This window comes from Oncorhynchus kisutch, linkage group LG21 (assembly GCF_002021735.2).
Source record: "Oncorhynchus kisutch isolate 150728-3 linkage group LG21, Okis_V2, whole genome shotgun sequence".
In the NCBI taxonomy this organism is placed as follows: Eukaryota; Metazoa; Chordata; class Actinopteri; order Salmoniformes; family Salmonidae; genus Oncorhynchus; species Oncorhynchus kisutch.
The window spans coordinates 18,006,881-18,034,865 of record NC_034194.2 but is presented as its reverse complement, the minus strand read 5'-3'; the positions used below and the strand labels follow the sequence as shown (position 1 = coordinate 18,034,865).

At 41.8% G+C, this 27,985-nt stretch overlaps 2 protein-coding genes and 1 non-coding gene across 21 annotated transcripts in view; 2 read left to right on the top strand and 1 right to left on the bottom strand.

The window, feature by feature from the left end:
- Positions 1-4,146, top strand: part of LOC109885485 (afadin) — a 125,738-nt gene extending 121,592 nt beyond the window's left edge. For all 15 annotated transcript variants that reach the window (XM_031800972.1, XM_031800976.1, XM_031800982.1 and 12 more), the window contains 2 exons: positions 2,044-2,128; positions 2,314-4,146. In XM_031800972.1, coding sequence (XP_031656832.1) covers positions 2,044-2,128; positions 2,314-2,470 — 242 coding nt within the window. In that variant the 3' untranslated portion in view covers positions 2,471-4,146. The remainder of the gene's footprint in view (positions 1-2,043; positions 2,129-2,313) is intronic.
- Positions 4,147-8,431: 4,285 nt separating this feature from the next.
- trnal-cag (transfer RNA leucine (anticodon CAG)) lies at positions 8,432-8,514 on the top strand. Its single transcript has one exon. It is a non-coding gene; the product is annotated as a tRNA-Leu (tRNA).
- Positions 8,515-8,564: 50 nt separating this feature from the next.
- tdrd15 (tudor domain containing 15) lies at positions 8,565-26,328 on the bottom strand. Of its 5 annotated transcripts, none has more exons than XR_004204727.1 (7): positions 26,223-26,328; positions 17,738-17,814; positions 17,453-17,506; positions 10,417-16,484; positions 10,172-10,230; positions 9,926-10,073; positions 8,565-9,842 (listed from the first exon to the last, which is right to left on the bottom strand). XR_004204727.1 is itself a non-coding variant. In XM_031800881.1 (6 exons), the coding sequence occupies exons 3-5, from the start codon at positions 17,482-17,484 to the stop codon at positions 10,217-10,219; spliced, it is 6,114 nt and encodes a 2,037-aa protein (XP_031656741.1). In that variant the 5' UTR covers positions 17,485-17,506; positions 17,738-17,814; positions 26,223-26,328; the 3' UTR covers positions 8,565-10,073; positions 10,172-10,216. The 5 variants fall into 5 exon arrangements, 3 of the variants coding, with proteins under 3 accessions (XP_031656741.1, XP_031656742.1, XP_020332922.1); XR_004204728.1 differs by having other exon boundaries at positions 9,926-10,004; XM_031800881.1 differs by having other exon boundaries at positions 8,565-10,073.
- Positions 26,329-27,985: the final 1,657 nt, after the last annotated feature.

Below are 27,985 nucleotides of genomic sequence, written 5' to 3'. Positions count from 1 at the left end.
CTCTGTCTGTCTGTGCCGTGTCTCTGTCTGTCTGTGCCGTGTCTCTGTCTGTCTGTGCCGTGTCTCTGTCTGTCTGTGCCGTGCCTCTGTCTGCCTGCCGTGTGTCTGCCTGCCGTGTGTCTGTCTGCCGTGTGTCTGTCTGCCGTGTGTCTGTCTGCCGGCCGTGTGTGTCTGTCTGCCGGCCGTGTGTGTCTGTCTGCCGGCCGTGTGTGTGTGTCTGTCTGCCTGTGCCGTGTCTCTGTCTGCCTGTGCCGTGTCTCTGTCTGTCTGTGCCGTGTCTCTGTCTGTGCCGTGCCTCTGTCTGCCTGCCGTGTGTCTGTGTCTGTCTGCCGTGTGTCTGTGTCTGTCTGCCGTGTGTCTGTGTCTGTCTGCCGGCCGTGTGTGTCTGTCTGCCTGTGCCGTGTCTCTGTCTGCCTGTGCCGTGTCTCTGTCTGTCTGTGCCGTGTCTCTGTCTGTCTGTGCCATGCCTCTGTCTGTCTGTGCCATGCCTCTGTCTGCCATGCCTCTGTCTGTCTGCCATGCCTCTGTCTGCCAGCCATGTCTCTGTCTGTCTGTGTGCCATGTCTCTGGCTGTCCCGTCAGTCTGTCTGTGTGTGACATTGTCTAATGCTGCTGCTTCCCTCCGAGGCCATGCCGTGGTTCAGGTCTCCACTTGAACCACTGGCTCCCTCTGTTTACCACAATCCACTGGCAGCATCAAGGTGAAGGGCAACCCAGCTCTCTGATAGATAAGATATCTAGATGTTTTGAGACTGCTCAGATTCCACCTCCTGCTCCACTTTATCGTAAAAGAATATCAGCAAAATCTAACTGAATTGTTGGAGTTAGGGGTATTTGTGCTCGCCTTTTTTGAATGAAAGGAACACATTATCCATGGCTCTAGAATATAGAAAGACCTTTGGTTGACTTACATTACATCTGATGCCAAAGTACTGTTCTGTATAAGCTTACATTTGGCTTACTAAAAGAATGAAATCCACAAACCATCAAGGGCCCTTTCTTTAGTGTTTGTTATTGGAGGGTTCATAAGGTGTTGTTTTAGCTCAGGGGACAGACCTTGGATAAGTATCAACTAGTCTGTAGACTGAGAGCTGGTTCTGCACCAGAAGAACTTGACCATGCCAGTGGAGTCCTGCCTCGGTTCACACAAGTCAATGTGTTTGTGTCTGCCCTGTTATCCCCAGTTTCATTCCATTTAAAACAAAAGAAAACACAATCAACATGCATTTGGATTCTGGTTGTGCTTCCACACACACACACACCATTTGTTGGAACACAACCAGTCAGATTCTATTGGTGGGAGTTCTGGGTTAGTGTGAGACGCCAGCCCCAGCCCGCCGCTGGCATGGCCCTGACAGACACACGGACACGTGAGCCTACTGATTAATGCCTACTGTGGGTCAGAGGTAGAGGTCACCTGTGGGTCAGTGATGTTCGGTTAGAAGTAAGAAATCCAGTTAGCACATCAAATCGGTCCTCATTCAGGCCCCTGTGGCTTTGATGAGCTCCTACCTTATCATCAAGCGGTTTATAAGTCAGTTTGTGGCATAACAGGCTTGATGACCGTTTACCTCGGGTGCTACATGCCTTAATGGTTGACCTCCACCTTTGATCCCACACACTTGTTTCACAGACCCTGCTGCTTCAGGCGTGCCTTGGAATGACCTAACGCTTCAGTCAGCTAATCTAGTCCCAACAGCTTCTTTTGGTCTGTGGAAAAATCTTGGTTTGTTGTAGAATTTGAAGTTGACTGAGAAGTTGCTGGGTACAGATAGATCAAGTTATAGCCTGGATTGTGACTTGGCAACGATTTACAGTTGACAGTGTTACGTCACAATAACTTTACATTGCCGTGCAGTACTCTTCGTGTACTGACGCAGGTAAATGAATCCCAGTGAATAAGTAGTTAGACAGCGGTTCTATATACTTTTGTACCCGGCATCTTTTTAAAACACGCTTTGGGTTGACCAGCCAACATGGTACTAAAACTAAATGAATTATTAACTAATGTGCTCTATTTCCCCAATGAATGAATTCATACAGGATTTCATTCATACACTGGAAACGCAACCGGGGTTGTAGGATCAGAAGAAGGTTACAAGGACCTGCGAGAGAAGTGGACAAAAGGGTGAGGCCTGCCATGCATCTCTCTCTCTTCATAAACAGAACATTCAACTGGGTCAGCATCCTAAAGGAATCGCCTGAATGAAGGACCATCAGAAACTTGAGACATTGTCGTGTAGCAATTCTGAGAACTCACAACGTGGTACAGTATATGTTGTAGTCATATTGTGGTTATTTTTCTCGTTGCAGTGGTCAAGAACAGGAAAACAATTTAACTGGAGAAGCGCCAGAGAGTATGACCTTCAAGGAGCGCCAGCGGCTCTTTTCCCAAGGGAAGGAGGTGTCTAACAAAGTCAAGGCCTCACGGAAACTCATGGAGCTGGAAAATGAACTCAATACAAAGTAGTAGACTGGAGCCTTAGCAAGACAGACCGCCAAGCCCCAACTCGGCAACGAGAAAGAGAGCCAGGTTTTGTTTCCCAGTGACTCTCCTTTATTGTTTTTTAATTTAATAACTGGACCATTACGTACAATTTAAATGTATCATTGCAATAGGAGACATTTATTTGCTTAATTTCCCTCTTAAACTGTCGAAGCTATATTAAAATAAACCACTGTAAAACGTTTTAATTATACTAGTAAGACACATCTGAAATCACGTGAAGGGGGGGATATATTAAAATAAACCACTGTAAAACGTTTTAATTATACTAGTAAGACACATCTGAAATCACGTGATGGGGGGGATATATTTTTGTTTGTAAAATGATTCTTGGGTTAGGGAATAAGTTTTGCTTATTTAAAAAAAAAAAAATGTAATAGCTTACTGTAATGTGGAATATTTTATGGTATTTTATGCTCCTTCTGCATTACATATTTTCACACTTAATTTCTCCTTGTTTAAATAAATGCCCAGGCTTTCCATACCAGACTAATCATTTTAGTTAAACTTCTTATACGCAGTGGAGGCTGCTGAGGGGAGGACGGCTCATAAATGGCTGGAACTGAGCAAATGGAATGGCATCAAACACATGGGAAACTTGTTTGATATATTGATACTATTCCACTAATTCCGCTCCAGCCATTACCATGATCCCGTCCTCCCCAATTAAGGTGCCACCAACCTCCTGTGACTCAGTGATTCAAATGGAGTAATGTTGTCCATTCTGGTTTGTGATACACTGTTCTTCATTCCTTAGAATGTGGGTTTAGTTTTGCTCCAGCTATTACTGGAAGATGTTATGTCTTCACTATGACTTCCACATATATAAACTGGTTTACTGGGTCCTACTGGGGGTCCACTTGAGTGCACACACACACACACACTGTAAATATCTCTCTCGTTCCAAACAGAACTTATACTTCATGATAGTAGCAACTCTCTCATTTGGTGTTCATCTTCAGAAATGGACAGTTCAGAATTTAGAAGTGACGTAGGAAATTTAAACAATTAACTCCTATCTTTTGGTTCTCGCTGTCAATGGGGGTGTTAACAGTTTTTTAATGTTTTCTATTCCCCCCCACTTTTTAGTATTGATTTTCTTTGAATTGAATAGTCATTTGCAGAGTTGTGAAATTTGACAAGTTGTATACATCACCAGTATGAGGGAAATTACTTCACTGTCAGTTCAAATGATAATAAAAATCAAAAGTAGGAACATTGTTTGAACCTTATGTCATGTACTTGCACAGATTTTGTTTATTTAAAATGTTTGAGCCTTCTGTTAAATCTATAAAACATGGAATACATTTGGATCTATAAGGCTACTGTAGGAAACTATTATTTGAAGGATTTGGGCAGTATGCTATATACATGAAGTAAATCTCTCCAGTCTTAAACCCCTACATCTCTTCATTCACAGCTTTTTGATCCATCTTGTGTAAATATTCTTTTCAGGAGAACATGTGCCAGATTTCACTGTTAACTTTAATTGTGCATAAAGTAACGGTGGCAATATCCTGTTTCAGCTTCGAAGACTGTATTCAACTTTGTTTCTCATTTTAGGTTACACATTTTAATAATTTAAATTGTTTTGCTTGAGCCTTTTGTAAATCATGAATAAATACAGATTTTACAAAATGCTGGAACTTCGTTCAAATTTGTATAGAAATATTTAAAATGTGACAGAAATGCAAAAATGTCAAGATTTTACTGAGTTACAGGAATTAAATGTGTTAGGCCCTAATCTATGGATTTCACATGACTGGGAAGACGGATGCACATCTGTTGATCACAGATACCTTTAAAAAAAAGGAAGGCCTGTGGGTCAAAGAACCACCATTTACCTCGTGCAGTGCGACATCTTCACAGACATGATCAGGCTATTGAATGTGGCCTGTGGAATGTTTTCAAACCCCTCTTCAATGGCTGTGCAAAATTGGTGGAAACTGGAACATGCTGTAGTACACATTGATCCAGAGCATCCCAAACATGCTCACGTGGGTGACATGTCTGGTGAGTATGCAGGCAATGGAAGAACGGATAATTTCAGCTTCCAGGAATTGTGTACAGACCCTTGCAACATGGGGCTGTGCATTTTCATGCTGAAACAAAGTGATGGTGGGAGATGAATTGATCTCTATTTAGGATCTCGTCACACTACCTCTGTTTTCAATTTGCCATTGATAAAATGAAATGGTTTGTTCTCCGTAGCTTATGCCTGCCCATACCATAACCCCAGTGGTGTAGTTTTTACTATTTATTTTTGACTACATTCCTAAAGAAAATAATGTACTTTTTACTCCATACATTTTCCCTGACAAAAGTACTTGTTGCATTTTGAATGCTTAGAATGACAGGAAAATTGTTAAATTCACACACATCTAAGGTAACATCCCTGGTCATCCCTAATGCCTCTGATATGGCAGACTCACTAAACACAATGTGTTGGAGTGTGCCATCTAAATAAATAATGTGCTGTCTGGTATGTTTAATATAAAGAATGTGAAATTACATAGTATCACTTTTTTGATACTAAGTATATTTTTGCAATTACATTTACTTTTGATACTTATGTATATTTAAAACATACTTTTGACTTACAGCAAAATACTACTTGAGTGAATAACATTCACTTGAGTCATTTAAAATTAAGGTATCTTTACTTTTACTCAAGTATGGCAATTGGGTACTTTTTCCACCACTGCATAACCCCACCACCACCATGGGGTACCCTGTTCACAACGATGACCTCAGTATACTGGTAGCCATCGGTGAGCATTCGCCCACAGAAGTCGGCTACGACGCTGAACTGCAGTCAGGTCAAGACCCGAGTGAGGACGACGAGTACACCCAAGACAGTTTCTGACATTTTGTGCAAACCCACAGTTTCACCAGCTGTCTGGGTGGCTGGTCTCAGATGATCTTGCAGGAGGAGCCAGATGTGGAAGTCCTGGACTGGTGTGGTTATGCATGGTTGTGAAGCCAGTTGAACTTACACCCAAATTCTCTCAAAAGAAATTGGAGGTGGTGTATGGTAGAGAAATTTATATTAAATGATCTGGCAACAGCTCTGTTGGACATTCTTGCAGTCAGCATACCAATTGCACGCTCCCTCAGCTTGACACATATGTGACATCGTGTCCAAATGATAGTTAGTCTTGTCCCATTTCTGCAACTCCCCTACGGACTCGGGAGAGGCGAAGGTTGAGAGCCATGCGTCCTTCAAAACATGACCCTGGCAAGATGGACTGCTCATTGACAACAATGCTCGCTTAACCCGGAAGCCAGCTGCACCAATGTGTCGGAGGAAACACCGTCCAACTGGTGACAAAGGTCAGCTTGCAGGTGCCGGGCCCGCCACAAGGAGTCGCTAAAGTACGATGGGGAAAGGAAAACCCGGCCGAGGCTAGGCCAATTGTGTACCTCATGGGTCTCCCGGTCACAGCTTGGTATCGAACCCGGGGCTGTAGTGACGCTGTGTCACTCAGGAGGCCCTCATCAGCTAAATTGAGATGGTGCGATCGGCTAAGACACTAGAGGCCAGCCACCCACCCAGACAGCTGGTGAAACTGTGGGTTTGCACAAAATGTCAGAAACTGTCTTGGGTGTACTCGTCGTCCTCACTTGGGTCTTGACCTGACTGCAGTTCAGCGTCGTAGCCGACATCTGTGGGCGAATGCTCACCGATCGGCTAAGACACTAGAGGGCGGTCACGAATTTGTGAGGCAGAGGTCCCTAGTTCACGCCAGGTATGAGGCAAATCGGGAGGCAGTGGTACTCACTAAGCAAGCAGAATTATTTCCTTTAAACTAGCAACTACTAATGAGCCTCATGGCATTTGTTATGCTATCTTGAAAGCTTGTACTCTTCAGAAACGTTAATATTAATTAGCTAGCTAAGCTATCTGATAACAGCTTCCCAGTAATCTATATGCATAGGAAGTGTAGTGTACTGTTTTTAAAATTATACTAGGGTAGCCTAGTGGTTAGAGCGTTGTGAATATGTTAAATGTACAGGCTACAATGTGAGGATCTCATGCATGGTAATAACTACATGTATATACGACTTGTATCCTTGGCACAAAGCAATTATATTCTACTCATTCGGCCTGTTTTTAAATTGATACAACTGGCTATGATAGCTGAGGTTCATAGCTAGGTTCTGAACTCATTTGTATACCAAACGTTTGGGTCCATACACAGATCGGCTAGATAGCTAGCTACACATCCATAGGCATACAGGTAATTTTATCCTCCACTGCACAATAAGCAAGAACATAGCTAGCTACGTTATTTAATCTATCTGCATGGCAAATATCAGCAAGACAAGTTTAAAAATGTGTACATTCAATTAGCAGTAAATGCTTTCACTAGCTAGATTCTTTACATCCACTGTTTCACAAGACGGCAGCCTAGTTTGCTAGTTATTTCAGGAGTCCTTAAAACATTAAATAACCAGAATTACAATTTCATACATGTCACAACACGCATAAAGCTAGTTATCAGGCTAATGTTAGCTAGTCAGCTAGCTTGCTAAATCGCGATTTTCATAAATTAACTTTGATTTTTTTTTAAATGCCTAATTTGTTTGTCTCTACAGTAACTAATATATTCCTGTCAACTGTACATTTTTTGCATGATTCGTTATGACGTTATAATCCCTTACATTTGCTTCCGTCATAGTATTTTTGTCAGCCATTTTTGCTGAAGAAAGTCCAACCCTCCTGATATTTCATCAAACATCGATACAGATAGTTGACATGGGTTGTAAAAATGTTGCAACCTATTATTACTACCTGCACTGCAGATTTCCATCATCACACATTCGTATTCAGATGGGACAGGTATATTACGATATACAAGACTTTCCCTTATGAATGTAGCACAACCACCACCCTGTCCAGTTGAACTGGCTAATGTTACTTCACCTCTCTTTCTTTACAGCATTGGTTAATAGAATATGGTGTAGATGAGACCATGTGGTCGCATCCAACACCATTCCGCTCTAACACATCATTACTTTTGTTATTCAATACCTTCGCCCTCTTCACTAGAAGTCCCACTGCAGTCAGTAGCGCTTATAGCAGGGCCATTATTTTTCCTTTCGCAACAAACCATCCAGGTCCTTGACTATCAACATTTTGTTTAAGTTAAAAACGTTTTACCTTTATTTACCTAGGCCCAATGACAGCCTACCCCAGCCAAACCCTAATAAGCTGGGCCTATTGTGCGCTGCCCTATCGTACTCCCGATCACGGCCAGTTGTGATACAGCACATGATCAAACCAGGGTTTATAGTGACGCCTCTAGCACAGAGCTGCAGTGCCTTAGACAGCTGTGCCATTCGGAAGCCCAACAAACCCACCAATACCATCAGAACTATCATCCATTTGGACCGCAGTCCGCCAACCATAATACAAAACTATTGATTTTGTTTCGGTTCTCCACAAACACTCAAACTCCGAGAAGCTCCCTCTACAATAGCGAGCATCAATGGGTATAACTTGATATCAAGAAACGCCCATTTACAAAACGTCCCGAATTGCGGGCTGCAATTACACCCTTCCCGGGCTAGCAGCAGTAGAGAAACAATGTAGCAGTCGAATACGTAGACGGCGCTAGCACTAGCACTAGCAAACAGAATAGATGCCTTGCACGAGATGCTACGTTGCACCCACATAATGATCAATCTATGGTTGAAATGAACTGGCCACCAAATGCGCAGTTAAAATGGGTAAACTGCGCTGAAATTAGCCACATCCAGATAACATGAATTGCTGATGTCAATGTCTGCTAATGTAATGCTAACAAGGAAGTCTGCACGAGAACATCTTACGATAGCACATCATTTTTAGACAGCAATTTAGCCTCTCATAAAAATGAATTGTTACAATATTAGTGGTCTCAAGTCATTATTTCCTTACATGTCAGGATGGCCGAGCGGTCTAAGGCGCTGCGTTCAGGTCGCAGTCTCCCCTGGAGGCGTGGGTTCGAATCCCACTTCTGACAGCATATTTTTGTGTTCAAGTGTAGTGTCCTGAAAACATTCACATGACGGCTTTTAAATGTGCAAAGCATTTGTTTAATGAACGATTGTTATACGTGTGGTTTCTTTATTTAATTATTCACAACCAACTGTGTCATCTCTAACAAATAACTAAAATAAGATTAAATGGTATCAATTATTTAAATGAGTAAAGTTCTTTCTCAAAGACACACATGTTACTTGCAACAATTATTTAAATTTGTAAGGTTCTTCTGTCAAAGGCATACATGTTATTTGCCACAGAAATAACATTTGATTACAGTACAAACCATACTGTAAAGACAGATGTGCCATCAAAACCAAAGAAAAAAAGTAGGCCTATCAAATCACATCCTTGACTAGTCAGGATTGTTGCCTACATTTTATAATGTATAACTGCTGGAAAATGCTTGAAAAAGGTATGCAACTCAACCTTTAAAAACATTGTCAACAACTATGCAAATATCCAAACCATATTGTTTCATAAGCAAAAGGCAAAATATAATTCAAAAGGCATTCCACTTCAGTTATTTATTATCCACAAATATCAAGACTAAGGGCTAGATTCTATCAGAGGTGTCAGAGGTGGAATTGCGCTAGAGCTGTCAAATCCACAAGCAGCTCCCGCCATTATACCTAAAGCGGACATTGCCATTGGCTACACAGTCATTATGAGAAATCCCATGCAGCCTTGTTCACAACTTCAAACACTGGGATGTGAGGTGTAATCTACACCTCAATGAGGCTGATAGAAATCCTCATTTTGTTTAATGATTTTCAAATTTGAGTGATTATTTCTATATAGTCTACACTTTCTCATGTTGAACTTTAAAGCGAGTGGAACGGGTGTAGCTGCATGACAAAGATTACAAAAGCAGCAGCTCACCGATTTGACAGCTCCATTTCAATTACACCTCTGACACCACCAAAACATCAGCTGTGCAAGGTATCATCTATCACTGTTTAACATTTAATCTGGTTGAATCTAGGCCTAAACTGTACCAGTCCAAAAGCAAATTTGTTGCAACACATTTGATTCTCTTTCAGATATACTGCAAAAAGGAGATGTCATACTGAAATCTTAATTTAGATAACTTAAGCCATCCTTAAAAATGTGAACCACTGATATAAATACAACCATGTGTAGAAAAATAGAATATAGAGGATTATAACTGCTGCATTAATCTTGACCCAAGAGAAAATTCCAATCATCAGAAGCATGATGGCTTGTCGTGCATTTAGTCTTTCTGAACGAAAATGTCTGGAATAGTGTTGTAGTCCTTTGCTCCTCTTCACGTGCTTGTCACACAACCTTTGAGATAAAAATAGTACTATGGAATGTCAATGTTGGTATGGACCTAAACAGTCAAATATGATTTTTTTAATTGAACCTACCCCCGTAAAACCCTAACAACGCTTTGCCAATTGTGCGCCGCCCTATGGGACTCCCAATCACGGCCGGTCATGATACAGCCTGGAAATGAACCAGGGTCTTTATGACACATCTAGCACTGAGATGCAGTGCCTAGACCGCTGCACCACTCTGGAAATTAGTAGAACTAATCAAGCAAATACACCAGCTTAATACATGTTTTTGGTTAAGACCAGTCATAAAATACATCTTATTTATAGTGTGATTACCTGATATGGAGTAGCGTCTCACTGGTAGTCACAACTAACCAGTAGTCACATCAGGGCACCTGTGAAATGTAGAATGGAGGAGGGGGGGGGGGATTAATTATAATATTTAATGTATTCCCTTGCATTTAATAGTAAAACATTAGAGGGTTCAAAGATACAATTGTAATTAGGCCTATACCAAGTTACATTTAAAATGTCTTACCCAACATGCAGAACAAAAAAAATTAGCAGGTGAAAGTACTTACAATGTCTTGTTCCAGTCATTGTGCTACAGTGTGTCATCATCTCTGCTCCTTGGCCATCAGGGGACTCAGTAGCACGGGCTGTCTTCTCGCTTGCTTTTTCAAATCCTTGCCCATGGAAGGCAGCCTCACTTGAAGTGTGTCCATCGAGTTCTAGTTCTTCATTCAGTCTTCTCAGGAATTTGTTCGTCCTAGGTGGTGTCATTTCCGGTTCCACTTTGGATGTTCTCTCTGCACGACTCATGCCTTGTTTCTGTTCAGGGGCTCTGATGGGGCGTTGTTCTTGAAATCTCAGTCCAAGCATGATGTCGATGTATTCTGCATGGCCAGCATCAACCAGGTCTTTAGCCACGTGAACGCCATCTGCTACAATGTCCACCTCCCAGTGTGCTTCAGAAATGTACTGCCTGAAGTATATTTGAAGGTTTTTCTTACAGATGCACTCTTGAAAGAAAACAACTGCTTCATCTGTCCATTGCCCCTCGACTGATTTTACTCCTCTCAAAGTGCATGGATATGTGACCTTTGGTAGCCTGGTCAACTGGTCAGGAAGTCTTCTCAGCTCAGACCAATCTTTGTACGGCATGTCCACACAATGGCCATAGTCAACCAAATTGATCACAACCACTGTGCTATCGGAATGGACGATTTCAGCTCGGCACCATTTGTTCTTACTATCAGACCTCACAAGGCAGCATGACCCTGGAATTAGGTGTTCTTCATGCAATGGCAACAGCTCCTCTGGAAGATCCTCAAGAATCGTAGACACATTGTTCATGATGAGAAGCAAATCTTCCAGAACAATGTAGAATTCACTTGGTGTGGTGACTGCAGCTGCAAAGCCGGAGTATCCAATATCCATGTTCACTGGGGAAAGGAAGAACCTCTGGGGACTGTTGTCCAAGTTGGAGTTTTTCTCTTTTGGGGTTACAGTTTGAGTCTTTGTGGGGATTGGTCTTTCTTCAGTAAATTCAGAAGTTGCAGTCTTCATTTGCTGAACAAGGAACAGCCCATTTATCATGATTTCGACCATCCACAAGTTATCAGCTTCAGAGTAGGACACAAACATCAGTTTTACATCCTTGCCTACCATTTGTTTCAGAGTTTTCTTCAATATCTCATAAGAGTCACTGATAGGGAGGTCAGGGCTATTCCACTTGCACAAGACTGCTTGCACAGGAGTTTGCTTGAGGTCATTACAGAGGTCTTTGATGCAGCCCATTGGGACGTCCTCTGCAGTGCCATGATCCACAAGGAACACAACGCATTTTCCTTGGTCAATAGATGCATGCCGTACAACTGCTCTGTGCCACTGGTCGTCTTTGGTTGATTTTGCCAAGCATTGAAGTCCTTCTTTGACATTCTTCTCAGACATGACTTTGCACTTAGACAAATGTTCAACTATGAGATTCTCAAGTACAGTAAACTGTTCTGTGGTGCTGTGGAGTCTTAGATATAGATCTCCATTCTCCAAGATGGACAACAATGTCCCACTCTCTGCCTGTCCGGCTCTTATATCCTGTGATGGAATGGCCATATCCTTCACGGCCTCCATAGATGGTCCAAACGTTGTTGATTGGAGTTGATTGGAATCCTGGTGTTTGCAAATGTCATGTTTGTGCCTAGTTGGCGAGGGCCTTGGGGACACATTCTGCAAGACCTTTTCACCTTGAGCAGTGAACATAACCCTCTCAGAATATGTATTGGACTGCCTATTGTCCTTGATGGTTACTCTTGTTTGCTTTTTAACTGTGTCAACTAGGCTTGCACACAAAGCTTGGACCTGTTCATTTTCAGTCACATCATTGTCAAGTGTTGGGTTGTCCTGTTGGATCTCAACGTTAACCTCCCACTGTGTCCCAAAACGACTGACAATTTCAAACATGAGAGGTTTTCCCATTACTGCATCAGTGAAAGAGGCATCACTTTTATAAGAGCCACTGTTTAGCAATGAACAGGGTATGCTTAGTCTATGTTGTGACAAAAAAACACTTGTCAGAGTGTACATTTTGTCCTTAGTCACAGTGGCTGTATTTCCATAGTCAACAAACTCCACCTTGAAATGGTCATTAGAAGCATTATCTGTCACAACTGCACGGTAAAGTGCACCATCCTCTTCATATTCAGCAGCAACAAGGTTATTCATTCTGAAGTCCAAAGTGCTGTTCCCCATGGTTTCTTTAAACAGCTCAGTGTTGAGGTCTTCTCTCATTTTCAGAATGGATTGTTCATCATCTTGCATTTGGATAAAAAAGCTGTTGAAGGTATTGATATGGGAAACAAACCCCAGACCTCGGAATCCAGACTTTATTTTGGGATTGGAGGGTAGTTGTGAAAGTTTTGGCAATTGGACGGAGCAAACGGTTCCTGTGAGTTTGGAGGAACGGTCTACATGTTGATCCGTTTTTCCTTCTGTGCTTTCCTCAGATTTGAACTGAGCGATTCTTTCACTTTGCCCTTTCCAATCTTGCTGGGCATCAGGACGCTTTGGTGGGTTTGCTTTTTGAGCATTTGAAGACTTCTTATTTTGATGTTGGTGATGTTGGCTGCCCTTGCATGTGGGTTTCAGATGCTGTCCCGCTTGAGTTTTTCCAATTTTGTTCTTCGTTTGTTCTGTGTGTCCTTCATGACCAGTCACAGGTCTACTGCTTTTCTTCTCCTTTGGTTTTTGACTTGCAATGAGCTCCTTGACTTTCTCATTGATGTTCATGCCTCCATCAAACAGATCAAAAAAGACTGTCCCATCCTCATTCTTTCCTGCAACGACAGCTCGAAGTGGCTTGTTGAGAATGGATTTCTCTAGCCATTTGTTGACATCTGCAAAGTTGTCCTCTTTCGGGATTTGAGAGAGACTGCATCTTAATGCCTGCATGGGAGTGAACAGTAAATCTGCTGAATGTCTGGGAATAGATACAGCATTGTTTTTTTCAACAATATGCATGTTTCCATAGTCCACAAAAAACACATTTAGAAGCAGCGTAGTAGATTGAACAGGGCAAGCCACACCCCTGTACCATTTGCCATCACCGTAATATTTTGCCAGGCAAAGTTTTCCGATATCAGGCCCAGAGTTGGCACGCAGTATTTCTTTACTTTCTGTGGCGACTTTCTCCATCAAGTTGTCGATCATTTCAGTATTTCTGTCCAACTGGCAATACATCTCCCATGGACTGCACACATGAGTGACACAGACTTGCTCTTCACTTCCACATCTCAAGTTGAAGGAAGAATGGACAAAAGAGTCTGGGCATACTGATGGCATAAGCTGCATAGGGGTTTGCACTTCTCTTGCAAGACCTTTTTCCACAAGCTTCTTTGTTGCATTCTGTTGAGTGTTGTGGAGGTCGACAACATTGCACAGGCCCTTGTTTTTCACATACAGTTGAGCGTGTATATAGCATGTCAACTTCACTGACTGGCCTTGAGCGAAGTACTTCAGTAAATCGCATGCCTCTCTGCCCCAATCACTATCACTGCCCTTTGTAGGTTCAATCAAGTTGTAAAGGCTACATCTAAATGCTTGTCCCTCAAGATCAAGGAATTCTGGCACTATTGCTTGAAGATTGTGCACGCTCTCTTTTGATATAATCCCGTAGTCCACAAATATAATTTCAACTTCATCTCTCTGTGCTCCTATAATGCAGGCCCTATACCATCTGCCGTCATCTTTAGATTTGGTAACACAACAGGAATCATTTAACTGCACAGGAAGTGTGTGTGCTTGGTAATACCGCTGAATCGCTTCCATCATGTCCTCCAAGTTGGGGATCTTGCTTTCCAGCTGGCACCAAAAATCTGAGGGTGTGTTGACGTGAGAGCATCGCACAACTAGCTCACTTCCGGGCTTGAATGTCTGTGCTTTGAATTTCACCGCTGGTGCCTTGTCTTTTAGGGTGCTTGACTTCGGGCTTTCAGGTTTCTTTTCACAGCCAACCAATTTAGAAATTTCCCATGTCTCTTTGGGAGGTTTCCTTGTAATTCCACTTGTGCTTGATCCATTTGTATGAACTTGTCCTTTACCGGTCTTCGGTTTCATCATTTTCTTCTCCATCTCGCTCTTAGGTATCACAGGCGCCGAAGGAGTGTATTTCCAAAATTCTGCATGATTTGTTGTGGTCAAGAGCTCTGTGATGCTCTTTGATGCTCTTTGTGATGAGTTGTTTTCACGCTCATACAAATCAACCACATATAGATCTTTCCTTATGTGGACAACATGCACAAGGAGAGTTTTGCTGGAGACTGCTCGTCGGAAGTAGTCGGTTGCAGAGATCGTCCATACATCGTCGAAAGGCATGACATTCACCAGAGAACAACTCAGGGCAAATGCTGGTTCAATAGCAAACTTGTCCGGGATCTGCTTGATGCACATGCGTGGTACCTTTTCTGTATTTCCAAAATCAATGAAAAATACTTCAGCTCCATTGTCAAGAGTGTCTGTCACCATTGCTCTGTAGTAATGCATATCCAGCTCATACATTGCACAGCAAAGTGCACCAGGCTCTGGATTCTCCAGAATTTCTTCATCCAATTGGACTTGGCTGAAGTGCTTGGCCATGTTCTCCATCATCTCTTCAAAGTCTTTGTTGCGTTTCTGTGTTCTCAACCAGAACGCACCTGGATTCAGGACATGCTCCACGTATCCTTCAAACACAGAGTCCTCTTGCATTTCCTCAACAATGACTGAATTATCCATTGCTTGGATTATTGCGGTCTCATAATACAGGTAGCCATTTAGAGGGAAAGCAGGCTCACTTTCAAGAACAAAGTCACACTCCCTTTGTCCAGGGACATCTTGAATTGGCCCTGCCTCAACAGCTGCATAGTCTTCAGCACTGAGCACTGTGACCGAATAGAGATTCTGCTCTTTGTCAAAGCCATTGATTTCAACATCTAATACTCCACCCAGCAATCCTTTCTTGAAGCAAGTCAGCTGCTGGATCTTCACTGCCTTATCTTGTCCATTCAGGCAGGAAAGAGCGCACGGGAATGCCATGATTGGTGTTGAGAGAAAATCTAGTGGAAGCTGGAGGACATTCTCAATTTTCACAGACTCACAGAATCCGTAATCAACAAACAATACTCTTACTTTAGAGTTTACAGGGAGAAACTGCACAAAGCCTCTATGCCACTTCTCATCTTTTCCTTTGACTGAGCAAAGCAAGCCCATATTTTCTGCTGGCTGTAGACTGGGGTCTTTGCTCTTGGACTCACAGGACAACGCCAATTTGTCTGACATCCGTTTCAGATCTTTTGCCATACTTGTCATTTGACAGTAGAATGTTACAGGGTTCACTGCAGCGGTTACCCTAACCCTTACTTTTTTGCCAGTGGTCAACTTAGGGCCTGAAAATGACAGAATATCCTCAAAACCCTTCAAGCTGGATGATTTGAATGAGAATTCTTGTCCACCTTGCTTTTCAATCAGTAGATCTGGGACAGGTTCAATGCTCTGCTTGAGTGGTACCTCTGTCAACAATTCCACCAAGAGAAGGAATGTGTCTGTGTCCATGTGTTTCCCTAAGCTCAGCCTAAAGAGATCCTTGTTGATATCTGGGGCTTCTAGTATGAGGACTTTGTGAGGAAGAAAGGCTTGGATGTATCCTTTGACATGACTTCCAATCAAGGAAGCAAAATACTTCTCTGAAAAAGAATCCCAATTTTCTCTCAATGGTAACACATTTGCAAAGAAACCACAGATGATTTTGGGAGGAAGCATGAAGAGCTCATCCAAAGCTGTGGCCAAATGGCTGACATCAACACTCAGAACATTCCCATGGTCTATGAGGAACACGTCAAACAATTCTTTCTGTTTGTTCTGAACCCTTCCTCTGTACCACCGGGTAGATAGGACATCCTCTACCAAACAGAACTCCCCCACTTCCACCGCCATCAGTTTTTTCCGTGCATTCTGTATTTCCACTTGCAGTATGTTATAGTCCAGTTCACATATTGTGAGATATTGGCCCTGGAAGTGCACCAGTGTATCCCCTGGGTTGCAGCTCACATGCGTTAACTGTAGGTCCACAGGCCACAGAGCACATGGTGCAGGAAGACTTGAATCATCCCGAGGTCTGGAACAAAAATAGCCTTTATTACTTACGTGTTTGGAATATTTATTGATGCTTAGGCCTAATTGTGATTTTTTTTTTTTAACTGGTCTTGATTCTAGTATTTTATGTAAGACCTACATCTATATCAAAACATAACCAACAGCACATACATTGAGTATTATAGTTCAGCTGTAAATGTGAATTATGGTTGTAGGTAAAACTGGTGGTGAGATGAAAGGGGATCCCTGAGGAGTTAACTATAATAAATCATAACAATTCTGTGGACATCTTACTTTTTTGTTGTTGATGTTTGAGCTATTCATAATGAAACGAGTTAACATGAGGTAAAATATTACAATGGATTTACTAATGTATACCATGGCTTTGATGAATACTCTACTATGATGACAATGTGTGTGCAGGGCCGTTTAATGAGACACTTTGAACAATTATTACATTCTAAACCATGATTATTACATTTACTCCAGTCATAAGAAATTAGGGTTGTGCTTACAAATACACTTTATTGGATAGTGTTATAATCCAACTCGCTAATCCTTAAACACTCAAACTGCATCCCTACACCATTTACTCGACATTGTGTCTATTTACAACTCTTTGAATCTTTTTCATGTCACATCAGAGGTGTCACCAATCACCACAATAAGTTGTGGAAGACAATCTTTACACAAATGCTTCAAAATCGCAAGTTCAGGACATGTAGCCCATCTGTATTGAGAGGGTCAGAGTCAAGACTGCTTGAATTGAAAAGACGAATGCACTTTCACGACCCTCTTTATACTTCAACAAGCTTGTGACCTAAAACCCATGCGTGTGCGCGCGCGCGCTCTTGCCCTAATGATATAAATTCAGTGCTTGGTTATATTAAGTCATACCACGGTGGTTGGCATCATTAACTATATCTCAGCATTTGCATCTACATCATAATGTAGGCTAATATGGGCATTGTTCAATCACTTTCTACATACTTTCTATTTTCTGAAGTCATTCTCAACAACATTGCGACAGAGAGCGGAACCTTCCTAAAAGAAAACAAACAAAAACATTAAATTATTATACATAATATCAAATCAAGGAAGAGGCTAAAATGTGGCTGTCAGCCTTCTTTGAGGAAAAATAGCATATTGAATATGCCATTCCAGAATTTCTACTAATACAACTAGGCATGCACTTCAACTCATCAAACATAGATATACCCTGAAATTATGCTACCATTTAGTTAACCAGGTTCTCATTAAAAATAGTAATCTTACCTTAAAGTCTTCAGCTAGCTAAAATTCACTTGATCACAGAGGGGGTTCATCATGAAGCGGAGCCTTATCCCGAGTGACTAGGAGGGAAAACTTTATTTAGAGAATGCATAACACTTCTGTTTGGTTAATTAGTCTAGGATGATGTAGCTAATAAGTCTACAAAATGTGTGTAGCTACTAAGGGGGTGCATTGTGCTTAGAATGAACAAGTCAGACCCGAAGATGCATGCATTTACAGCAAATGATTTAGCCACTTAGATAGCTGCCATTATCTAGCTAGTTAGATACACAGTGCATTCGGAGAGTATTCAGACCCCTCGATTTTTTCCACGTGTTATGTTACAGCCTTATTCTAAAATTGATACAATTATGTTTTCCCCTCATCAAGACACACACACACACACACACACACACACACACAATACCCCATAATGACCATGCAAAAACAGGTTTTCAGAAAAGCTTGCAAATTTAAAAAATGAAATATCACAAGTATTCAGACCCTTTACTCAGTACTTTGTTGAAGCACCTTTGGCAGCGATTAGCCTCGAGTCTTCTCGGGTATGACGCTACATGCTTGGCACACATGTATTTGGGGAGTTTCTCCCATTCTCCAGAGACGGTCGATCGGTTTCAAGTCCGGGCTCTGGCTGGGCCACTCAAGGACATTCAGAGACTTGTCCCGAAGCCACTCCTGCATTGTCTTGGCTGTGCACTTAGGGTCGTTGTCCTGTTGGAAGGTGAACCTTCGTCAGTCCGAGGTCCTGAGCGCTCTGGAGTAGGTTTTCATCAAGGATCTCTCTGGGTCTCAACCCCACCCTGTGCAATTGGGTTCTGGCCTTCCTTTCAGGCCGCCCCCAGGTGGTTAAGGTAGGAAACAACATCTCCACGTCGCTGATCCTCAACACTGGGGCCCCACAATGATGCGTGCTCAGGCCCCTCCTGTACTCCCTGTTCACCCATGACTGCATGGCCATGCACACCTCCAACTCAATCACCAAGTTTGCCAACGACAGTAGTAAGCTTGATTACCCACAATAACGAGACAGAATAACAGGGAGGAGGTGAGGGCTCTTGGAGTGTGGCATCAGGAAAATTACATCTCAACGTCAACAAAACAAAGGAGATGATCGTGGCCTTCAGGAAACAGCTGAGGGAGGACTCCCCCTATCCACAAACGGGACAACAGTGGAGAAGGTGGAAAGTTCAGTTCCTCAGGGTACACATCACTGACAAACTGAAATGGTCCACCCACACAGACAGTGGGGTAAAGACGACGCAACAACATTTGGCTTGTCACCTAAAACCCTCAAACTTTTACAGACGCATAATTGAGAGCCTTCATGGGTCGGGCTGTATCACCGCCTGCTACGGCAACGGCACCGCCCACAACCGCAGGGTTCTCCAGAGGGTGGTGCTGTCTGCACAACATCACCTGGGGTGTCCTGCCCCCCAGGACACCTACGGCACTTTGGTAAAAGTTCATTTGTGGAATTTCTTTCCTTCTTAATGCGTTTGAGCCAATCAGTTGTGTTGTGACATGGTAGGGGTTGTATACAGAAGATAGCCCTATTTGGTAAAAGAACAAGTCCAAATTATGGCAAGAACAGCTCAAATAAGCAAAGAGAAACAGTCCATCATTACTTTAAGACATGAAGGTCAGTCAATCCGGAACATTAAGAACTTTGAAAGTTTCTTCAAGTGCAGTCGCAAAAACCATCAAGCGCTATGATGAAACTGGCTCTCATGAGGATCGCCACAGGAAAAGAAGACCCAGAGTTACCTCTGCTGCAAAGGATAAGCTCATTAGAGTTAACTGCACCTCAGATTGCATCCCAAATAAATGCTACACAGAGTTCAAATAACAGACACATCTCAACATCAACTGTTCAGAGGAGACTGCATGAAATCAGGCCATCATGGTCAAATTGCTGAAAAGAAACCACATCTAAAAAGACACCAATAAGAAGAGACTTGCTTGGGCCAAGAAACACAAGCAATGGACAATAGACTGGTGGAAATCTGTCCTTTGGTCTGATGATTCCAAATATGAGATTTTTGGTTCCAACCGGCGTGTCTTTATGAGATGCAGAGTAGGTGAATGGATGATCTCTGCATATGTGGTTCCCAACGTGAAGCATGGAGGAGGAGGTGTGATGGTGCTTTGCTGGTGACACTGATTTATTTAGAATTCAAGGCACCCTTAACCAGCGAGGCTACCACAGCATTCTGCAGCGATACACCATCCCATCTGGTTTGCGCTTAGTGGGACTATCATTTGTTTTTCAACAGGACAATGACCCAACACACCTCCAGGCTGTGTAAGGGCGATTTGACCAAGGAGGAGAGTGATGGAGTGCTGCATCAGATGATCTGGCCTCCGCAATAACCCGATCTCAACCAATTGAGATGGTTTGGGATGAGTTGGACCGCTGAGTGAAGGAAAAGCATCCAAAGGGTGCTCAGCATGTGGGAACTCCTTCAAGACCGTTGGAACAGCATTCCAGGTTAAGGTGGTTGAGAGGATATAAATTGTGTGCAAAGCGGTCAAGGCAAAGGGTTTCTACTTTGAAGGATCTAAAATAAAATAGGTTAATACATGATTCCATGTGTTATTTCATAGTTTTGATGTCTTCCCTATTATTTTACAATGTAGAAAATAGTAAAAATGTAAAAACCCTTGAATGAGTAGGTGTGTCCAAACTTGACTGGTACCGTACTATATATTTTTTTCTTTGTCATTATGGGGTATTGTGTGTAGATTGAGGAATTGTTTTTATTTAATCCATTTTAGAATACGGCTGTAACAAAATGTGGAAAATACTTTTGTATACAGTGCACTCAAAGTATGTGGACACCTCTTCAAATGAGTGGATTCGGCTATTTCTGCCACACCCATTGCTGACAGATGTAAACAATCAAGAACACAGCCATGCAATCTCCATAGACACGCACTGGAAGTAGAATGGTCTTACTGAAGAGCTCAGTGACTTTCAACGTGGCACCATCATAGGATGCCACATTTCCAATTAGTCAGTTCGTCAAATTTCTGCCCTGCTAGAGCTTGCCCGGTCAACTGTAAGTGCTGTTATTGTAAAGTGAAAATGTGAAGTGGAAATGTCTAATAGCAAAAATGGCTCAGCTGCGAAGTGGCAGGCCACACAAGCTCACTGAATGGGACCTCCGAGTGCGTTGCATGTAAAAATCGTCTGTCTTCGGTTGCAACACTCACTAACAAGTTCGAAACTGCTTCTGGAAACGACGTCAGCACTGTTCGTCGGGAGCTTCATGAAATGAGTTTCCATGGCCGAGCAGCCGCACACAAGCCTAAGATCACCATAAGCAATGCCAAGCGTCAGTTGGAGTGGTGTAAAGCTCGCCGCCATTGGACTGAAGCAGTGGAAATGCGTTCTTTTGGAGTGATGAATCACACTTCATCTGGCAGTCCGACAGACAAATCTGGGTTTGGCGGATGCCAGGAGACATTACCTGCCCCAATGCATAGTGCCAACTATAAAGTTTGGTGGAGGAGGAATAATGGTCTGGGGCTGTTTTTCATGGTTCGGGTTAGACCCTTAGTTTCAGTGAAGGGAAATCTTAATGCTACAGAATACAATGACATTCTAGACAATTCTGTGCTTCCAATTTTGTGGCAACAGTTTGGGGAAAGCCCTTTACTGTTTCCGCATGACAATGTCCCCGTGCACAAAGCGAGATTCATGCAGAAATGGATTGTCGAGATCGGTGTGGAAGAACTTGTTCTGGCCTGCACAGAGCCCTGATCTCAACTCCATCAAACACCTTTGGGATGAATTGGAACGCCGACTGCGAGCCAGGCCTAATCGCCCAACATCAGTTCCCAACCTCACTAATGCTCGTGGCTGAATCGAAGCAAGTCTCTGCAGCAATGTTCCAACCAGTGGAGGCTCCTCAGAGGAGCAGGACCATCCTCAGTGAATTTCATAACTGTAAAACATTTTAAAAGTTATCCTTTTTAGGTAAAGCTATACTAAATATATTCACGTCACCAAATAATTTAAAATTAATGTCTACAGTACTGTCGTGTCTTTGGCTATGCCGGATTAAGTGATATTACATGCTATTCTATAAAATAATTTCTCCGTAATTAATATTACCTGATTGAGCTAATCATGTAAATGTAATTAACTAGAGAGTCGGGCACCACAAAATAATATTTATAGAGCTGTTATCTTCCGAATAAACTCTCAAAGACCTAGTAATATTTTACATCAATAGCAATCAATATTAATCGGCATCTTAATTCTGTCTCAACCAAGAATTTACAACTTTCAGATATCTGCACGAACCCTCGCTGAATCAGTTGAATCAGCCATACAAAATTGGGTTTAATTATTTATTTACTAAATACTTAACTAGTCACACAGAATTACACATACTTAAATCATAACTTGATTCCAAATTACGTCATAAAGGAAAACGTCCCTAGCGGGCGGAACAGATATGACAGCTGGTTACACAAAAAAAGGGGGCTGGGTTTGAGTGAAAGAGCTGGAAGACTGAGGTACAAAGGGCGAAGCTGTGCTATCGTAAATACAGTATCTTATGCATTCTAAATTACTGCCCATTTGGAAAAGGAAAATGCTATAAATATTTACTCAGCTGCGCTTCGGTAAGTTGGTGGTAGATGGAAGGCCGTGTTGCCCAACCGAGTCCTTTGAAGAATGTCTCTGCTGGTAAATTGAATACGTTGTAGTAACGTCGTTGTGTGGTAGACGGGATACTCTGTCTGTTCCTTCCTAACCCTCGTTTGCAGCAGCTGTTGCTAACTCAACAGCTAGGAGGTATCACTTCTGTAGTGAATAAGAGTTCAAAGTTCATACCATTCGCAACCAAAGCTCACGCTGATGTTGGCTTCGTTCTGTAGTTATTATCTGAACCATTCTGACATCAGACCGTCCTCGTCACGTCCTCGGAACAGGAGGTTATATTGTCGTCAAGGCTTTATATAGGAAGGGAGAGGAGGTTGTGTTTGAAAAGTTTTATAGCCCACGTCCCTTCACAGGGGCGGGCCACTGATTGAGCAGAGCCATATCTTATGAAAACCCACATTTTAGAAGCTAAAATCACATTTCATCCCCACGAATAATTTCATATTCAAACATTAAAATTGAACAACAATTCCATGTGAATCCGATAACTCTGATGTGTAGACTTTCCACTGTAGAGTTTATGTCATCTTATCATTGATGAGAATGTCTCAGATGACAACCGAACTGACATCATATTCATTAAGTACCACCGCATATGTTCAATTGGTCAGATTACCAGAATATAGTTAATTTCTCCCCACCTTCTGATGTTCCCAGAATCTCTATGTTAACCATGGGTTTTGCAAATGTAACATCAGTAGGGTAGAGAGAGGAAAAAGGGGAAAAGAGGTATTTATGACTGTCATAAACCTAGCCCCAAGATCAACAGCATGACAGTAGCCTCAACAGTACTCTGTAGGGTAGCACCATGGTGTAGCCGGGGGACAGCTAGCTTCCATCTTCTGGGTACATTGGCTTCAATACAAAACCTAGGAGGCTCAAGGTTCTCACCCCCTTCCATACGTATACAATAATTACGACAACATCCTCCAACCTATCAGAGCACTTGCAGTATGAACTGACATGTTGTCCACCCAATCAAAGGATCAGAGAATGAATCTGGTACTAAAGCATAAGCTACAGAAAGCTAGCATTGCAGTGCATACAATGTGGTGAGTAGTTGTCTCAAAGAGAGAAAGACAATAGTCTAACAGTTTTCAACAAATGTATTTACTCAAAAATGGAGAAGCAAGAGATTTAATTTTGTTTCAGTTTAATTTACTTTCCAGTAGCTAGCAAATGCAGCTAGCTAGTTTAGCCTGTTCAAAAAGCCTGCTCAAACAGAGGGATGCTATGTTAGCTAGCTGGCTATGACTATCCAACACAACAGTGCAACTCTTCCAAGGTAAGCCTTTGGCTTTACTATTTTTTTTGCCATCGGGGCCTGCCGGTGTAACTGTTAAAGTGCCTACTGACTATACACTAACGTTACTGCATGATTGCAGCAGGTTTACTAACACATTAGTTCTATTAGCTATGTTGACTATGACGTTACTTTAGCTAATATGGTGACAACTATGTAGGGCAACTATGTGTATAGGGGTTATGATATGGTTTGGAAAGTTTTTTTCCTGCCTGGTCACATACAGCTGATGTGTTGTGCATTGAGGTCCACAAACGAAGGGAAAAGGTGAGAGGAGGAGAGTGCATAGACATGAGAAGGAATACAACGTGGCAGCTATGAAAGTGAACTGTGTTAACGAGTGATCAGGGGTGTATTCATTCCGCCGATTCTGTTAAAAAATGTTTCTTAAATGGAAGCAAACAGAACGAAACGGGGATAAACATATCTAAATTTGTATAATAGTATCTCTCGTTTGCAACTGTTGGACTAATGATTACACTCAAGATCACCTAGATGCAGGCAAGAGTGTGCAAGGCGGTATTGAATGTGTCACCTCAAAGTCTTATCTCGACCTGTGCGTACCTATGTTGCCTTCTCGCCCACTCCAATTTCGCTCCAGTAGAATTCACTTCAAGAGCTTAGGGAGTGCCCACCCCCAGCATGCATTTGTAGTCTACTTGTGTGCTGCTACAGCCCCTTGCTTTTGCTACTGTAATGGAGTTCGCTATATATTTTTATTAAGAAACTGATAAAACACAGGTGCTAAATCAAGGTAACTTACAAAGATGAGGCCAAAGAGCAAGAGATGGAGTGCCGTTATGTAGTGTCCACAACTAAAGAATCATTGTGGAATCTGAAAAGACAAGGATCCCAAAAGTATGATGGTGTACTTACTTGCACATGCTAAAAGAAAGGAATGAGATGGGTAGATAACTAAGTGTGTCATTGTAGCGAAGTATTTATAAACTAAAAATCAGATCTCAAACATTCTTCATTTTCGATCTATTACCTATACAATTGTCCATAATTGATGTTGGCCCAATAGATCTGGCATGTTCTTTGAATGTGGGAACTTTCCGTTTTGATTAGGTAATTTTGCCTAAAAACCTTTAGGCCTACCAACAACAACAAAAAAACTCTGCCCAGCCTGGCTAGAGTGGACAAAAAGGTGTTTAGCATTCCCAGAGGCTCTGTAAATGTGGAGAGGACATTCTCTGCTGCTGGCTGGTTCTCCAGGCACTGTCATGAGCCTGAAGCCACAGACTGCACAAACTCGTGTTTCTAAAAATGAATTCAAAAGGCACTAAGAAGTCATTTTTATTTCATTCTAAGTCACAGCCTATATGCACAATTTTAAGTCACAGCCTATACACGCAAACAGCCTATATGCGCAATATATTAACTATAATGATTTAATAAAACGTTTAAATGCTGTGGCTTTATGTCTTGACCTGTTGAAATAATATAGTCTAAATAATAAATGTTTCTACTTAGGAGCCAGACAGGGAGCCTGACCTATTTAGAGTGTTTGTATGCTGTTAAACATGACATGTAGCCTATTTGAAATTATGTTCACTTCTTACATTCACATTTTCATGTTTATTCAAAATACTCGTCATTCAAATCCATATGGTTTGGTTTCAATACGTAAAACAATTGTTAGATCCAGGTAGTCACAACAAATAGATGGATGTTGGTTAAATTGTGATTTGAATGAATGGATCGAATTTGGAGCGGGAGTTTTTGTCTCTAAGTGTGGAGCAGTTTTTAGCGGAGCTGTAGGAACCTGTGCTCTGTGCTCTGCTAGGTTATAGGAACCTGTGCTCTGCTAGGTTATAGGAACCTGTGTTCTGCTAGGTTATAGGAACCTCAATATGAGTATAGGGAAAATTAGAGCATCATGTAGTACCCTACACCTATCGATGTAACATTGAACTGGGTGAATGGAATATGAATGACAGGCATCCAGTGTACTATAATAGAAAAAAAATGAAAATAGTCTACTGTGTCCAACATTAGTGGAAAGCCTCCCCACAAGAGTGGAGGCTGTTATAGCAACAAACTCCACATTAATGCCAATGATTTTGGAATGAGATGTTCGACGAGCAGGTGTCCACATACTTTTGGTCATGTAGTGTAAACGTTAGCTGGTGCTACACATCGACCTCATATGCGTGTCATGATGAGCAGTAGAACTAACCAACTAACACATCGAATGTAATTCCCAAAGTCAAACATTACTTTAGATATGGCTACGAATTTAGCTACTATTAAAAGCTTAGACTATAGTTACAGTAAAACATTTCTGTCTGTGCTTGAGACACCTCCCCATTTCATTCACTAGCTAGCTAGCGAGCAAACGTTAGCCATTCTCCGCATGGAAATTAGCGAGCTAGCTAAATTACACAACTACTACACATGGAAGGTGACAGGTAGCTAAAATAAACAGGATAATTCAATGACAAATAACACGTTGGCTGCCACGTTTTTGTTGTTAGAAATCACTGTACCTTCGTTTCAATGAAGACACATCCAACTTCGGAGCAGCAGCCAACAGCCGTGACCGTAAAAAGGATGGAGAAAAATCTAACTTCCTGCCACCTGCTGCATCGGGCAATTTAGAACTTTCTCCCCTTAGAGAAATGAGGTGACATTTTGCCCTGAAAATAGTAGATATAATTCTATGGTATTTCATGACATTTCAGATTAGAAACATATTTCTTGTGTTCAGATATAATTTAAGCGCAAAAGGAAAAACGAATGGCTTGTCTACACTAGAGGGGGACATTTCTGCGTAGCAATTGCCATAATCACCCTGCCTTGGACAATTAGGCCTAATTTATGTGTTTAGGGCGGCCTGCTTGTTGCTCCGAACCTGTTGCATTTAGGTATTTCGCATATGCCTATGGGAAATCATAATTATGTGTAGACAAATACACTGCTGTACGTTCTATCATTTTCAATGAGGCCTACTAGTTATAGAAAACATATCTGTTTATGCCATGACGCCCTGGCAGGCTGGGCTGGCTGAGTGCAAACCTAGGCTACAGCAGACCAAGGAGAGATTATGTTTTTTTAGTTAATCATTGATCGTCTGAATCAGCCCCCCGTCCTCTGCAAATATGATAAATGAATACCTAGGCAATCACCAGTGTGACGTCGGTGTTAAACCACAGCACAGGTTTAATTGACTCTGGAAGGTAGTATCAGAGTAAGAGAGAGACTACAGAACTGCACTTTACCTTTTATATTACAAGAAAATATTTTTTATTATCTTATTCCAAGAGAAAATGGCAAAAGAAAACGTTTGACCTTGCAGTGTGGGCAGTTTCCTTGTCCTATTATGAGAGGATCAAATTGGGGGAAAAGTAATTTATTTGGGGGATTTTATTTGTGAGGATAGGATAGTTCCCCTCCTGAAGATAATGTGTACATTTTCTAACACATGCATTTAAATGTTTAATTTAAACAATTTTTCATTTGTTTTCTTTTACTTTCACTTTTTATTTTGCATTTAACATGCCTATGAAACGGAATACAGGAAGCCCGATCCAGGATGGACAATTTCTTCATGTTCATTCACCATCAACCAATAATTTCTGCAGTGCATCCGAGGAGCTCATGCACACCACTTTATCTAACGAAAAATTACGCAGTGCTTTCCATGGACATTCAATCTCAAAGTTTGACGAGGATGGTGATTTGGGAATTAAATCAGGTGAGGAATAAAGTCAGATTAATAGGCCTACACATAGACTGAGAGGTTCCCTCTTCACCCAAGAGTCATACAAGAATAACATCCAAAACAAGAGCCATATTTGTTGATGTCAACTAATACAGTTTGTGCTGCATTAAATTGTAGGATTTTTTTTTTTAATATACCTGCACTAAAATATACTTCTTTCATTTTTTTATGGGTAGGCTAGAATAAAATAATGTATTATTTACCACATAAAAACAATCTACTCAATCTGACCCAGTTGAACAAAAATAACATTTTCTCTGCTATGTTAATTTTGAAGAGTCTTGAAAATTCTGTATAGCGAGTACTTATTTCTAATTGTATGGTTCATTTAGCCACCTACCAATCTGGAAAGATGTCATGGCCCTGAACTACTCAAATATTTCACCTCATGACAGTTTTCTCCCCCACAACCCTGTCAGAAGCAGATGACAGCAATGAGACCCCATCTTCTGAGGAGGACCAGGACCTCCTGGAGTATTCTAAAGATTTGGCTTTCAACCAGACGACCCCGAGGAAAAGCATCACTCA

What these genes read in the sequence shown, in the direction of transcription:
- tdrd15 (XM_031800881.1), bottom strand. Translation starts at nt 17,484, where the DNA reads ATGTTGTTGAGAATGACTTCAGAAAATAGAAA. An exon ending in ATGACTTCAGAAAATAGAAA is followed by an intron (nt 16,485 to 17,452) that starts GTATGTAGAAAG and finishes TTTTTGTTCCAG; the next exon opens with ACCTCGGGATGATTCAAGTC.